The sequence below is a fragment of the Falco rusticolus genome, chromosome 5 (assembly GCF_015220075.1).
Source record: "Falco rusticolus isolate bFalRus1 chromosome 5, bFalRus1.pri, whole genome shotgun sequence".
Classification (NCBI taxonomy): domain Eukaryota; kingdom Metazoa; phylum Chordata; class Aves; order Falconiformes; family Falconidae; genus Falco; species Falco rusticolus.
The window spans coordinates 23,315,192-23,330,863 of NC_051191.1; the positions used below are offsets into that span (position 1 = coordinate 23,315,192).

Below are 15,672 nucleotides of genomic sequence, written 5' to 3' on the forward strand. Positions count from 1 at the left end.
TTCTCCCAGCAGAGAAGCTGAACGTTTTTGGCTGCTGGCATGGGATGCAAAGTGGCCCCAGAAGGGAAGAAGTCAAAAGAAAAGGCATGTGCATAGATTTCCTCTCTTAAAGCAGCATGAATTACAATGCAAATTGTCTTGTAATTTACAGCGGTGGGTTTCCCATGGCATGGTCTCTTCACCCTACAAAAGAGAATACGAGTAGATGGCTGGTGGCCTTGCCAGCGGCAGCACAGAGGGAGACAATCGACCATTAGCACAGAGATCTTAAAGCAGGCAAAATCAGAAGGAACCGACTCGCTGTTCATGTCACCTCTGTGCCAGACATAGCATCCGAAGCCTTTTGATTACTAAACTCTCCATCCATTAATAAGCGGTAGGTCAGGGGCCACACATCTCTCGCAGGAAGTTCTTCCTCCCTTTTTATGTTTTGAAGAGCCTGTAAGCCATGATTCTGTGGCAGCTGTCCATTGCATCAACAGGAAAGCTGATCCTGGGTGAGTAATACTCCCGAAGCACACAGGGTAAGAGTTGTTCATGCAGAGTGGTTGCCTTGTGCGTAACGTGGAGGCTTTTGATTGTCTTACTCCATAAAGGAAAATACGGCACTGTTAGAAAACATGCTGAAATTTTTCAGGCAGGATTAATTTAAAAAAATTACATGCTGTGACGCTTCATCCTTGAATTGTTGTTCAAAATTAACATTACCTTGTTGCAGTGTAAAGTAGTGGGAACGAAAGAAGAAAAAATGCTTACCTTTTTTCTGGAAATATGCCTTTTCTCCCATGTCCGTGTTCAAACCGCTGCTCCCATTGTTCCCTATGACAGGTTTTTTGCTTTCTGTTTCTCTTCATCCTTCTGATTTCCCTGGTTCATTTTTGATACAATATCTACGCGGCACAAGAAATCAGGTTGATTTTTTGCTTTGCAATACACACAGGGTAAGGAAAGATGTAGGATGCAAGTCCAACATGTGGTGTGGTGCTTTTGTGGCCACTGTCTTAGACAAAGACAGCAAGACTGAAATGAGTAACTGCTGCGTTCATCTTCCCAGCCCTAAGCATACCTGTACTGCTGTCCAAGGAGTAAACCAACAGGTGTACACTCAACAAACATGTGCATCAGAGGCTAAACAATATTTTTTTGGGAGGTGGGTGGGAAATTCTAAGGAAACGACTACCAGGATTGTTTTGTAAGAGCTACTGAGCTCTATCTAAGCACAGGACAGAAAAGAGGCTCCAAATTCCCACAGCAGGATCTGTTCCTTCTTGCCCTGGCTTGCAGGCTGGCTCAAGACGAGTAGTTCAGCTGGCAGTCTCTGGGTGCGGTTGTTGAAGGCAAACTTTCTTTCCTGCTTGGAATGACATGTGAGAAGCTGGTGGGGTTTACATCCGTGTTAGGAGGGCAAGGTGTTTGTCATGTTTTTGTGTCATACTTCACCTGGAGGTGCAGTTACACATCCAGTTTCATAAAACAAATTCAGGCAGCTACTGAGAAGAGTGAGTAGGCTCTCCGGGCATCTGCCATGCTCCCACTCCCTTTCTGGCTCTGGCACAAGCATTCATGTGGCAATGTTGTCAGTTTTTAACTAGATCTGATCTTGGTGACCATATAAACGTTTGTGCTGGCATGAGGAACAGGATTGGAACAATTGGTGGAGAGCTGGAACCTCATCTCTCAGTCTTGCACCAGAATAAAATGACCAGGTAGCTTTGTTACTGAGCTGCTTCTGCAAAGTTGGAGACTCAACTCTTCTGAAAGCGAGGTCCTTCCTAGCTCCCGTTGGTTTCTTTTTGTATTACTGCCTTCCTCAGAGTTCAGTTTTAGCCGGGTGTAAGAACAACCGTTAGGGAGGAAGGTAACTACATCTCTAGACCTACTTCTAGAGTTGTGGCTGAGATTTCCAGAAAACCTGTTGCTTGAGTGGGCAGCCCAGCTGGCACCAGCCCTGGTATGGCTAGAGGGAGAACATTCCAGCCCATGGCCAGCACTCAGATCTGGCTTCCCCCGTGTTCATAGTTTGGGTCCCTGCAACCCAAGGGGCCGGTTACAGCTTTGTCTCTTGTTTGCTGAGTAGCTGCGCTGCTGAATCGCTTGGTGCAGGTAGTTCTTCATAATGTAACTAGAGGCTAGCCTCAGACTGTCACTCCAGACTTTTTAAGGTGTGTGTATCCTGGCGGCTGTTTCTCAGCTGCTCATTTTGCCGTGCTGTCTCCTCCCTTGGACATCCAGTCCTTCCACCACTGGGTGTCCTGGTCCAGGTTCAAACCAGCCTAGGTAACCTATTCCCGTTTACTGTGCCCCCCGGTCCTTCCAAAATTCAAAATTTTTGCAGTAAGCTGTGGCAAGCACTTGATTTGTTTCTGGTCAGTGTGCCACCTTCTCACAGAAAGTGGAAAAAAGTAAATGAGTCAAGGCAAAGGGTCACTTGCAGGTCTGTGCTGTGTACTTGTCAGGGCTTTGCATTTGAACCTGCTGTGGGAGGAAAGCTGCTTAGTGCTAGGGGGGTTAGTTTGTTTCTGTTTTCTTTAATTCAGTTAATTTTGCAGAACTGAGTAGAGAGTATATAGCTAAAAACTAAACTGACATCCACACACGTGGGAGGTGGAGCAGCCTCTTGGTCCAGGGACGGATAGCCAAGGGTGATGGATCTATGTGAGGAAACTAATGTAGATCAGGAGCTGGGTTCTTCTTACATACCATCGTAAAGGCAAGAACTCAATATCCTCATGTGTAGAGCCATGATGAAGATGACAAGGACAGTCAGCCTCGTTTCAAGTGGGAGCTGAACTAAGTTGCTCAGTGCATCTGTAACCTTGATTGGGTTTGGTCCCTATGGATATCGTGCACTGAATGAACGTGAGCAGATGTCTGTCCACCACAGTGACTCTGAACAATGTAATGGGCTGGTCCTTTATGACCACACCGAGTTTGCTAAAGTGCTCTCAAAGATCTCATTGTGTTGTAAAGGCTTTAAATATCATGCTGAAGTGCCAGAAGACAAAGGTAGTAAGACTTTGAATAGGGCTTGTGAGGTTAGGCACCGAATTCCTGTTACTCACCTGTAACTTACTCGAGGTTCACATGCACACTGCAGGGTACTGCAGCCCGACAAGTCACTGCACATCTGCTGAGCCAAATTAGCTATTTATCTTTTATTTATCAGCGCATACCCTTGGCCTGTGGCAAATACGAGATGAACAAATTAGGCTTTTGGCCTTCCTTCACCGTGGGCTAAATTGAGTCAAATGATCTTGCATAAGGTGTGGGTTGAAAGCACGTGTGTGTGCATACACGGTAATGGCCTGTGTACCTGCGTGCTTCTGTGCTTTTTAAATTACACTGGGTGCCCACCTGCATCTTTGAAGACATTTTACGCTCGTAAATCTGTCCCCCGCAAAACGAGCTTGCCTGTGGTGATGAGAATTTGGGTGCAGAAATGCAGGTATTCAGCTTTTCCCCGGCGGCGGTGGCAGCAGATGGCAGCTGGCGGAGGGTGGGTTACCAGCCTGAGAGGCTCTTCCTCCCAGGCCTGCTGGGGGCTTTTCCTAGCTGATTTTATCAAATGATTGCAACTCCTTTTATCATGCGGATATCCTGATACCTTAAAAAGAGCAAGTGTTACTCCATCCCCTTGCTGGCACAACTGCTGCTTAATACCCGACTCCCTCTTCTAAGTTTGCATTTTTATTGTATGACCTTTTCCTCCAAGCAGTGAGTTTTTAACTGAGCAATAGCAAATTGCAGCTGAGGAAAGTAGATAGAAAATGCAAAATCACTCTACAGTATGTAGCTTTTTAATCGCATTCCTGTGTTCAGTAAAAGTAATGAGATTTCTTGTTTATATTTGTAATCAGCAGAGGCAACTGACTGTGATGAGAAGCCGGACATTTCTCTACTACAAACAGGTAAAATGCATTAAAATTTTTATCAGCTTCCAATGTGCATTTGTTTATTTATGGCACAGAAGCAGTTTTCAATAATCCTGGTGTGCCATATACAGTCAGGTAATTGCACACAGGACCCAGCTATCTTAAGTTTTGAATGGCCTGTACTAAAAAGCAAGTGCATCAGAATCTCACAATTTTCCCCTCTATTTCATATTCATAAAACCTCAAGGTTCATGGTAGCAGCTAAGCTAATAAGGCCAGTAAGTTACCCTTCTTATGCCAGATAGGGAATTGTGCTCATCCCTGTTTTTTCTGGGACTTTTTTTGAATCCTTAATGGCGCTATTGGTAGGGGCAAACACAACAAATTGTATCGTAGCATCTGTTCAGTTGTCCAAAGTTAGCGATAATATCTTGGGTCCACAAGAGGATTGCAGGGATCCTCACATGCTAGTTAAGTGTTGGTTTATTTTTTCTGTAAGTGCAGCCACCCTGCCTTAAAAGCCTGACAGTTGCTGAACAGCAGCTTAGCAATGCAGCTGCGTGGACTAGGAAATAAGATTTTTGGCACCCTGTTGAACATGGTCTTGAAAGCATGTTCAGGCTGAGACTGAAATTTGAAGCACCCTGTCATTAAGAGTCAGTCCATCAATAGGTGCCTTGGTGGCAGGAGCTGAGCTGCCATCCTCTGAAAATCCAGCAGGGCCAGAGTCTGGGGAGGTGGTCATTCCCCTGCAGTGCAGTCGTTTCCCTGTCATTTCACCAAGATGCTGGCTGTTATCCCCAAAGCCAATTCAACGGGAGGGAAGGTCTTGAGCAGACAAATAAGGTCATGGATTATGGTGCCTTTTTATCATATACCTAAGGTGCAACAGCAGAGGGTGGTTGTGGATCACCGATGCTGTTGCTGTGAAGAACAGGATGGGGCTGATGCTGGGTTGCTGAGCGTGTGGCACAGTATCTGGAGGCTATGGGGTGGATGGGAGAGCACTAGTACCATTGCAGCATCTGTCTGTTGTGCAAGGGCTTCCCAGTCTCTCTTGCGTAAGGGCCGGAGAAGGAGCTTGCACACACCGCTGCTGTGTGCCGGCACAGCAGATGCCAGCCGTGGAGCGCTGTTGTTGAAATCCCGCTGTCGGAGCACGTGCAGTTACTAAGGAATAGGACCAGCGAAGCAGTTGGGAGGACAAGCAGCTGTAGTCTTGTTCTGGCATGGACCCAGTGGGGGCTGGGAGCACACGCTGGCTGGGAGCTGCTGTGCTGCTTTCTTGGCCAGCCGCTGGGTGATGTTTCAGGGTACGGTTGTGATAATAGATGCAGGAAGCTCTGGCTTGAAAGGTCTCTTCCAAGTGACATCCTGTTCGTTTCTTTTATCAGGGAGGGCAGCAATTCTGTTGCAAGAGGACATTCATAAAGGTTGCTAATGCGACGTAGTGTTATCTTTTCATTGATAATTAATTGTATTAAGGAGCAGAATTATCGGATTGCTGTGCTTTTCTTTGAGCACAGTTTCTGTAGTTGCTACTTGCATTGTACATCATTGTTGGAAACGGTGTGCTGAGATGGTTGTGGTAGGGACAACTCCCTTTCCACTCCACAGCAGATCACCATTGCGGTCTGCCTGCTGGTACACCTTTGAGCATCCATGCATGCAGTTTTTGAGCCGAAATACCTGTTTGCAATGTATACTTCTTTGTACTATCTGTGGAAGGATGCCTAAATAAACCACACTGCAGTTTGCGTTGGTGGGGGAGGTGATGCTCACAGGCTGTAAGCCAAGTGTTTGACTCACACCCATTATTAGATGTGTGTGAGTGCCTCTTTATAGTACGTATCCATGTAATATCATAGTGTTCTTGGAAGCAAATGATTTAAAGTGATATACAGACAGTATAATGACAGTAATTATGACAAAGAACCAAACTACAGATGCTTTCTATCAAGAAGTGTAGCAAAAGAGGTGGGATACAACTTTTACAGAAGCGTTTCCCTGTCTTAGTACGACTAGTTTTATAAAGGGGTATTTCTGACAGGTTCTTTAAAGAGAGCTTTCATGCGATTTATTCAGCCTGTCTTCTCTGTTTAGCTTGAAAAACCTTTGGGGAGGAGTCCCCCTGACTGCGTGTTTGTACAGTGCCTGCGCAATGGGCCTCGGTTGCAGGTGACAGCTAGTGTCAGCTAAATCACGGCCTCAAGCTGCGCCAGGTGAGGTTTAGATTGGACACAAGAAAAAATTTCTTCACCAAAAGGGTTGTCAAGTCCTGGAACAGGCTGCCCAGGGAAGGGCTTGAGTCACCATCCCTGGAGAGATTGAAAAGACATGTTGACATGGCCCTTAAGGACATAGGTTAGTGGTGGGCTTGGCAGTGCTGGGTTAACAATTGGACTAGATGGTCTTAAGGGTCTTGTCCAGCCTAAATGATTCTGTGACCAGTGGTTAACCTGGTGTGTTGGCAGAGTAAAACCAGACTGAATCGGATTGCTTGAGATGGGGGGGTCTTGCAGGAGATTGTGTGGGGAGAAGAGGTCAAGTATGGAAGCTATCTATGACAGACATCAGGTGGTTGTTCTCTTGGTCTTTTTAAATTTTTGAATTGAACAAATTTTCAAAGCAAAAGCACCCAGAGTGAACGATTTGAATCAGCAGTTAAGTGTTGGTGCCAAAAAGCAAGGGAAAACTCAGATGCCTTGTCTCTGCCTTTCCTGCTCAGTCAGTTGTGCCTGTGACACCGGCGATGTTAGGAGCAAGATCAGGGTATGCGTGGACTGGTGATGCTGACATGCATCGTTGGATCACAGCCTGTGGCTGGCACTTTGTTTGAGACACCTCCATCAGAAGTGTGGCTGCTCTCAGCTCCTCATCACTGGTGGGAGAAGGTTCAGATCAGTTAAGGTTGTGTTTGGAGGTGTCTCTCCTCTGGTGCTGGCAGGACTGGGCGCTGAGCACGGTTGGTTGGCGTAGGTGCCTACAGCCAGGTTTGAACCTGCTCCCGCTGTGTCCACGGTAAGCACAGTCCTGGACTTTGAGGAAAGCAGGGGATGTTTTGTTTTCAAAGCCCTCTTTTGGAACTCAAAAGCCTTGTAGAAAAATGGAGCTGATGTATCCTCATAAAACTAAGGAAGACATTTTTGCCCAATTATATTTTAGCACTTCTGAGCAGAAATCATGCTCCCATTTTAAAATTGCCCTCAACGCTAAGAGGGCCTTTGCTTTAAAAGCTGTTGATTGAAGGGTGTTTAAAGTAAATTGAAAGAACTGTGACAATTAAACTTGCTGGGAACTTTGGTGCATTGACAGATAAATCTCAAGAAAATACTAGAAGAATTGTCTTTAAAAAATGTTACCAAAGCTTGGTCTTCCACAGTTCCAGCTTTTGCACCTAGCAAAAGCTGGAGGCTGTGTCCAGAGCTGAGCTGAGACAGATCGGGCAGCTCCAGTGGTAATTATCTTGAACTGAGTGGAAAGACTGATCAGTTCCTTGGTGATACAGGCACCTGGAAGGTGTGAGATAGGTCTTTATCAAGATGTAGATGTGACATCTTTGGGAGTTTTTCTGGCTAAGTTGCTGTTGCAAAAACACTTATTTTTGCCTACGATTTACATGAAGCACCTGGATTTTGTGTTTTAAAAGAAAAACCAAGGAAGGCATAACCCTAAGTTCTGCAAGTGGAAATAAGTGTCAGCCAGCTGCAACACCCTTTTCTTGAATCCTTGTCTTGAAAATTGGATTTGAAAGATATATACAGTCCCGGACCGTGAGAGAGCCCTCCTTAAAGCCATGCTTTGGACCACAGCTGTGCTGAGATTTTCTATCGTTTCTCCACACTGGGGTTAATTTCAAGATGAGAAAAAATTTTGATATCCCTAGAAGAAGCCGAAACACTAACAACCCAGTCGTCAGGTCCAGAGGTGATACAGCTTTGTGAAAAGATGAGAGCAATCCCTTAGCAAAAAAACAGATGATAAGAAAACAGCAACGATCCAATTCTATATAGGTTGTCTCCTTTTCTCTTGAAATACATTTTCAAGAAAATGAAACTTCAAAAAAAAAATCTTTTCGAAACCTTAAATATAAATCCTTTATTGTAATACAAATCTTTATCCTTTCAATGCATGATTGTATGAGTCTTCCCTTTTCATTGGGTCGTATTTGCCTCTCAGGCTGATTGATGTCTGTCTCCTATTTGCCCTGTGTTCTTAGCGTTCTCGTTGTAATTCTTCTGTCCATCTTTCATTGTTCTGTTTAGAAAAAGCACATTCTTAAAGTGCTTTAAGAAAGATGGGTTATAATCATACTGTGCACCTTTTTATATGTTTTTTATATATATATAAATAAATATATATATATCCTCCCGTATGCATTTAGACTGCTGTGGAGGGGTGGGGTGGTTAGTTGTTTTTTTTCCAAAGAAGATCCCAAAGTATGTACTGTAGGTTTAAAATTCATGTGGTGCTTTTTTCATTTCTTCAGAACCATAACTTCAAAGGGGTGAGCATCACAGTGTAGTTTGTGCCTAAGTCAAATGCAGCTCTTTACATCTGAAGTGGGGTGCACTGTATGTTGTGTGAAAAACTTTGCTGGCAAATTTAAAAAAAATTACTTAATTTGCTTTTCTTTATCCAGTTGAGCTCTACTGTAAATGGAGTTTAGCAGCCACTGCCTGCACACACACCAGCAGTTCAGCCTCATCACAAAAAAGTTAGAATGGAAATATGTAATTTCCATCGTTTTAATTGTTTTGGGTTGGTTTGGGGTTGTTGTGGTTTTTTTGCAGGTTACTGATTTCTTAAATGTTTGTATTTTTGAACTGATTTCTTCAAACTGTCTTCCTTCAGGTAACCTTTTCGACACCACAACAGATCATCTGATAGACACAAACCTAGATTTTTCATCTTGAATTTCACATTCTGCATCAGCGTTCTGAGCGGATAGAAACTTCTTCTCCCTTGAATAATTTTCCCACAAGATTGGTGCAAGAACTTCAGTGTACCGCAAGACATGGACATTCATACAGTTTTCCCTTCAACTTTGTGTTGTTTCATGTATTTTCCATGTAACCTCAAATAACGAAACCACCAGATTGCTTCACTGTTCTTCATCTTAATTAAAGATGATTTCCCTCTGTATTCAATGCATTATTTAATTTGCAGGGTAACCACTCTGAAGACATTTTCTTGCGTTTGTTTTTCTTCCATGATTGTATTTTTCCATGTGATTGTATGCTTTCCAGCAGTGTTTCATCTTGAGCCACGCAGAGGTGAATATGCACAGCTGGGTGACCCGCCCTGTCCCCGGGGATCTTGGTGGCATTTCTCTCCATCACAAACCCCAGGGGCTCGATGAGCATTTGACTCGGTGAAGCTCTTTGTTTCTGCAGACCCACTTTTCCTTTTGTGGCTGCTGTGTACCAATGCCTGGTCATGCACAGCTGGATTTAGCAGGAAATAAAGCAGGATTCCTCCCAGCAGTGCCCGGTTTCCTAATTATAGCAAGGAGAAGCCATTCCTCAATTTCCCCTACGTGCTCCTATTGGGATGGCTCTGGAGCATCTTTCTGGTGCAGATTGCTGGAGGTGGTCATTCTCCACTCGCTTCCCCCTGCAGCCTGCCCTACCACCTCAATCTCAAAACCTATTAGTTTGCTGATTTCCAGGAGGAGGGTCTGCACACTGTGATTTTTCAACCACTGTCCTTGGTGAAAATATTCACCTATTTTAAAAAAAAAAAAACCTCACTTTTTCACTGGCCCTCTATTGATATCTCAGCAGTTAAGATGAGTGAATCGATCAAGAAATTGCACTACCCTCTTAGACGTTGAAAGGGTCGGTCCTTTCAGGTCAGGGCTAAGGTAAAATTGTACGTGGCCCTCCATGCAAACCTTTACTTCTGCACCTTTCATCAGCACTAAATTCACTTTAAAAATGGCGTGAAAAAATCTAGAAGGTCTTACCTACAACATCTATCAATCACCAGGTAGTCTGAGCATCTTTCTGCAATTCGACAGAGAGCTTGCTAGGGCCGTTACCATTATGTTTCCTTTCCCTCTGTATATTTTAGGTGATTTGTTTGTTTTTAAAACTATTTGGCCTTTTGAGTGTCTCAACAGAAGTGCTATTACAGAGTGGGATGGCTTTCAAAATAGTTGATCTCTTTTTTTAAACAGTCCTAAAGCCTGTTTCTCAGATGTTGCCGAATGCCCACCAGTAAGACTAAAGCCAGCAGGAGCGGTTTGTTCTCTCGGCACCTGAGAACCAGGCTCCCAGCCTTTCCCCACCCACCTGCCGCGGACTTTTGGGAATGACCATTTTCTCTCTGAAACTGTGGAATAGATCGAATGTGCACTGCAAACCTTAAATTTTGAGTCTTTCCTTCCTTTGTGGCTTGGGGTTCCCTGCACTGGGCAGGGGGCACTGGTCCGTCGTGTACGTATCGTAACCCTTCAGCAATGGAATCAGCATTTTGTAAATTCAGAAGATTGCATTTGTGTTTACTTACTGTGACTGCTGTTCAGAATTTCTTCAGAAATCTTTTTATAGTGTTTATTAGAGAGAAAAAAAAAATCATTCCATATTTAGGTAAAAATGTCTCAATCTTCTGTATATATGTTTTATTAATATGTAAATATTTAGATATTTTTAAATTACTATGTTCTTAATAAAGCGACAAGGGACTAGTTGTGAAATGGTGTATAACATTGTGTTGTGTTATCGATCTCTGGGAAACTCTCTTTGTCAGTTCAGAAAAGAAAACCTACAATAAATAACTTTAATTGCATGTGTGTTCCTGTGTTCTGTGCTGGGCTTCCCCACTTCAGAGGACTTACCTAGCCGTTAGTGGACTACGTAGAGAAATGTATAGGAAGACCCCAAAAATTACCACCATGATACCATTTTTCTGGCTGTCTCAGATGGAAACCATGCTGCCTGCCAATCACGACAATGTCTATATCCAATCACATAATAACTCTTGAGTATTAAGTGCTGATATGCTTGAAGACTAATTCTAATTGAATTAGGTGCCTTTATAATCTACACTTAAAAGGTTAAGCTCTGCTTCTATGGAAACAACACACAGGAAGGACAAACCAATACGCATAATTTGGAGTAGCTGCAAAGATATATGCTTGGTAATTTATTATCACATCCTCATCAAATGTTGTTTAGCCTTAGAAAGTATTTCCTGCACAAACATGTTCATGGTAATCTTCCATCAATTACAAGGAGCCAGTGAAGTGAGCGAATGGCTCGCCACACCTTTTCTGCTTTATATAAGGAGGGATAGGGACAGATAAATAGCCAGTAAAAAGTCTAGCAAGAGTTGCCTTTACACTTGGGTGGCTGCGCAGATCAGCTAAAGCCAGGTGCATGTCTTGCAGCCGTGTGTCATGGTGAGTCAGCATGGGCCCCCTCCTCTGGGGGCCACTGAACAGCTAACTCAGGTCACAGAAGAGTTTAGGTGGGAAGGGACCTTAAAGACCATCTGGTTCCACCCCTGTGCCACAGGCAGGGACACCTCCCACCAGCCCAGGTTGCTCCCAGCCCCGTCCAGCCTGGCCTTGAGCACCCCCAGGGATGGGGCACCCACAGCTGCTCTGGGCAGCCTCTGCCAGCGCCTCACCGTCCTCATAAATTTTTTTTCCTGATGTCCACCTAAACCTACCCTCCTTCAGTTTAAAACTGTTGCCTCTTGTCCTGTCACTACAGGCCCCAGTCAAAAGCCTCTCTTTCTTGTAGGCCCCTTGTAAGAATTGAAAGGCTGCAGTAAGGTCTCCCTAGAGACTTCTCCAGGCTGAAGACAGAAACCCTCAGCCTGGCCTCACAGCAGAGGGGCTCCAGCCCTCTGAGCATCTCCACGGCCTCCTCTGGGCTCACCCCAACAGGTCCGTGTCCTTTTGACGGTGGGGACCCCAGAGCTGGACGCAGCGCTGCAGGGGGGTCTCAGAAGAGTGGAGCAGAGGGGCAGAGCCCCCCTCCTCGCCCTGCTGCCCATGCTGCTGGTGATGCAGCCCAGGGCACAGTTGGTTTTCTGGGCTGTGAGCACACGTTGCTGGGCCATGTACAGCTTTTCATCCATACATACCTAATCATGGAATTATTTATACTGGAAAAGACCATTGAGTCCAACCGTTACCCTGGCACTGCCAAGCCCACTACTAACCCATGTCCCCAAGCACCGCATCTGCACATTTTTTAAATACCCCCAGGGATGGCAACGCCACCCCCTCCCCAGGCAGCCTGTGCCAGGGCTCGGCCACCCTTTCCATGAAGGAATTTCCCCTCACACCCATCTAAACCTCCCCCGGCACAAGGTGAGGCCGGTTCCCCGTGTCCTGGCGCTTGTTCCCTGGGAGCAGAGACCGACCCCCCCTGCCTACAGCCCCTGCCAGGCAGCTGTAGGGAGCCACCAGGTGCCCCTGAGCCCCCCCTCTGCAGGCTGACCCCCCCAGCTCCCCCCGCCGCCCCCCCCCCGCCCCTGCCCCAGCCCCTGCCCCAGCCCCTGCCCGGCTCTGGACACGCTCCAGCCCCTCTGCGTCCCCCCTGCCCTGAGGGGCCCGACCCTGAGCCCAGGCCCCGAGGGGCGGCCGCACCGGTGCCCAGCACAGGGGTGTCCTGGTTTTGGCTGGGATACAGATATTTTTCTTCCCAGTGATTGGTACATGCTGTGTTTTGGAGTTAGTGCACTAAAACACCCTGATGTTTGCTGGGTAGTGTTTACACTAAGTCAAGGGCTTTCCAGTTGCTCAGGCCCTGCCAGCGATAGGGCTGGATGGGCACCAGATGCTGTGAGGGAACACAGCCAGGACAGCTGACCCCAACTGGCCAGAGGGATATTCCATACCTTGTGACATCATGCCCAGTATATAAACTGGGGAGAGCTGGCTGGGGGCCGCTGGTCACTGCTCAACGTCTAGCTGGGCATCAGTCAGTGGCTGGTGAGCAGCTGTGTTGTGCATCGCTTGGGGGTTTTTTAGTGTTTGGGTTTTTTTCTTGAGTTTTATTTCTCTTTACCTCCCATTCCATTACAATTTTTATTAGTAGTAGAGTAGTAGTATTATATTGTACTTTATTTCAGTTATTAAACTGGGGTTTTTTTCTATTTTTTTAATGTATTATTTGAGCTCACAGATTTTACCTTTTTCCGATTCTCCTCCCCATCCCACCAAGGCAGGCGGGGAGCAAGCAGCTGTGTGGCCCTTAGCTGCCGGCTGGGGTTACACCATGACAAGGGTGATGATCACTGCCCTGGTCCTGCTGGCCACACTATTGCTGATGCAAGCCAGGATGCTGTTGGCCTTCTTGGCCACCTGTCCTTCCCTGCAGGGCTGCTTTCAAGCCCTTCATCCCACAGCCTGCAGTGGCATCGAGAGTTGCCACGACCCGGGCACAGGACCATGCACTTGGCCTTGTTGAGCTCCATGGGGTTCATGGGCGCACTCCTTCAACCTGCCAAGGTCAACAGCCAGCGCCAGCGCCCTCCACATGCCCACAAACTGGCTTCAGATCTGAATGCAACTCATCACTCTCACAATTAGGGAACTTCCAGCTTGACGGAACAAATCTGTCTTTCGCTGAACAACAAGTGTTTTCAATCAGCTGCTCTGCGCTGTCACCCCCAAAAGTGTGCCTTTGTTTGGCTTGGTTTATTTAGGCAGGGCGCAGGTTAATACGCTGCTACTTGTAACTTTAAGTGGAATGCCCAGTGAACACCCATCTTTAAGATACAATTACGCGCCAGAAATGCTGCTGTGTGCCGGGATCCACCAGGCACTAAACCTCCTCTGTGCTGCAAAGCCACCAGCAAGCACTGCTGCCAGGTTGTCATTTCACCTATTGAAATGGCTTTGGGATGGAGCAAGCGTGTGGCCGCACCCACGTGTGGGCTTCAGTCAAAGTCCAGCAACCCCGCCAGGCTGTTCGGCCAGCACGTCCCTCTGTCCTGTGTACAGGGCACCAGAGATTAATACTTTGGGTGAAAAAAAAACCTTCTGAAGCTTAAAAGGAAAAAGGATATCCTCCTGGTAACATGAAAGGAAACTGGAGCCTGGGCTTTATAAAAAATGCATTAATTGCAAGACAAGAAGAAAGTAATCTCAAGTGCCTGTGACATGTGGGTTTAGAAATGGCTGGCTGAGTCTCTTGGGGGAAACACATGCTGTCACATTGGAGTGGTTTGGGGATGGGTGGTCCTGATGCAGCCACCCCTCCTGGAGAGAAACCTCCCCCCAAAAAACAACCCTCTGCTGAGGTCATGATGCCGCCTTGCTGGGAAGCTGTCTCTCCTTCACTGGGGAAGGGAGGGAGCATGATCCTAGGAAAAACCCATGGGGCCATGTCCTCCTAGAGAGACAGACGTAGCCAGGATTTTGCAAGACTTTTCAAAAACACACCCTTCTGCATGTTCTCCCCTAAAGCTAAAGTAGCAAAATGCTTTGTAGGGGGTGCCCTTCTCCCTCTGCTGGCTCTCCCACTGCTTGAGCATCCCCACAGCCGGGCTAAGGCAAGCACCTTCACCCCTTCCCACCATGCTGTCATCGCGGAGAGGCACAAGAAGGGTTTGTACAAGTAGGTCAGGTATGATTTCTTCTCCACCGAATGCTAATAAAAGCTACCGATGTGAAACCTATAACATTATGTGTATAAATAATTTAGCTCCAGTGAGTAAACATTGATTCTGGGCTTTTAAAAAAATGAAATAATTCCATCAGCTTTTTCCCCTCCCCTCCATGCATGTGTTGTTATGCCCAGCTGCTAATGGGGGCAGAAAATAGCTAATACTTGGGGAAATTGGAAATCAGGGAGACACAACCCTTGCGTTTCTATGCTGGCTCCTTCCTCCACCCAGATCCTCAGAGGTACAGAGGAATCAGAATGAGCGAGGCAGCTAATTAGGAACAAAGATGTAATTCTGGCTTGTAATTGCAAGTAACTGTTGACCTGAGGGATGGTGGTAAGAGGAGAAGAGGCTGCGTTTTGTGACCCACGTTTTCCCCTTTGCTCCTCTCGCTCCCTCAGGCAGATGGAGGCACCAGGCTTGCCCTGCGTAGCATCCCCTGCAAGGTGTCCAAGCCCACCTTAAGCTGACCTTGTGGTTCTCCAGCCCTGGAAGACCTCACTGCAATAGAGAAAGGAAGGTAACTGCCAAATACCAACAGCATCCCTTGGAGAGCAAATTCAGCCATCAAGAGTGGCTGCAAGGGGCGAGTGAGGCCCTGTGGCTGGAAACATTGGGCCAAGGCCAAGAAGGAGCCGCTTTGGCTCACCCTTGCCCCATGAGACCCTCTGGAGGGACCTTTCTTGAGGATTAAGAACTGGTGTGGTGGATTGCTCACTGTTAACTGGACCCTGGGCCCCAAAGTTGCCAAACTGGTCCATAATCTTTCCTGAAGGTCTGGGGAGATGAATGGTCCACTGATGGCAGCTCTTTCAAGCAGCTTGTCCCAGCATATCTTTCCATTAAGGTGTTCACAACGCTGTGGTTGCCCCTGAAGCAACCAACTGGCATGCCCAGCAAGAGCCATCATGGGTGGCAGGACCATGGTGGGCCATGGCTCCTGCTGGAGCCTGGCTGTGGGGCCAGCTTGGGGTGGCAACCACCACTATGGCCAGGGATGTTCCCTGGCCGTGTCCATCACCAGCATGCCTGGAAGAAATGTCATCTTCAGGTGATGCCTGGATTGGTCAGTGTGGATGGAAAAGGCCAACCCGTGCAGCTCTGGCACCCACTGACAGTCAGGTGGCCTCAAGGACCTTCCCTGCCCTGGGATGGCTCAGCAAAACATCAT

General features: G+C 46.7%; 1 protein-coding gene across 7 annotated transcripts in view; it reads left to right on the forward strand.

Annotated features, from left to right (window-relative positions):
• The window catches only part of BEND7 (BEN domain containing 7), a 49,129-nt gene extending 38,465 nt beyond the window's left edge, over window positions 1-10,664 (forward strand). For 2 of the 7 annotated variants that reach the window (XR_005104395.1, XR_005104394.1), the window contains 3 exons: window positions 152-497; window positions 3,858-3,908; window positions 8,727-8,745. Coding sequence is in view for 2 of the 7 variants with exons in the window: in XM_037388697.1 (XP_037244594.1) it covers window positions 3,858-3,908; window positions 8,727-8,788 (113 nt within the window). In the remaining 5 variants the exon portion in view is untranslated. Of the gene's footprint in view, window positions 1-151; window positions 498-3,857; window positions 3,909-8,726 lie in introns of those variants that run through there. The other 5 variants (XR_005104397.1, XR_005104393.1, XR_005104396.1 and 2 more) reach the window with 5 other exon arrangements.
• Window positions 10,665-15,672: the final 5,008 nt, after the last annotated feature.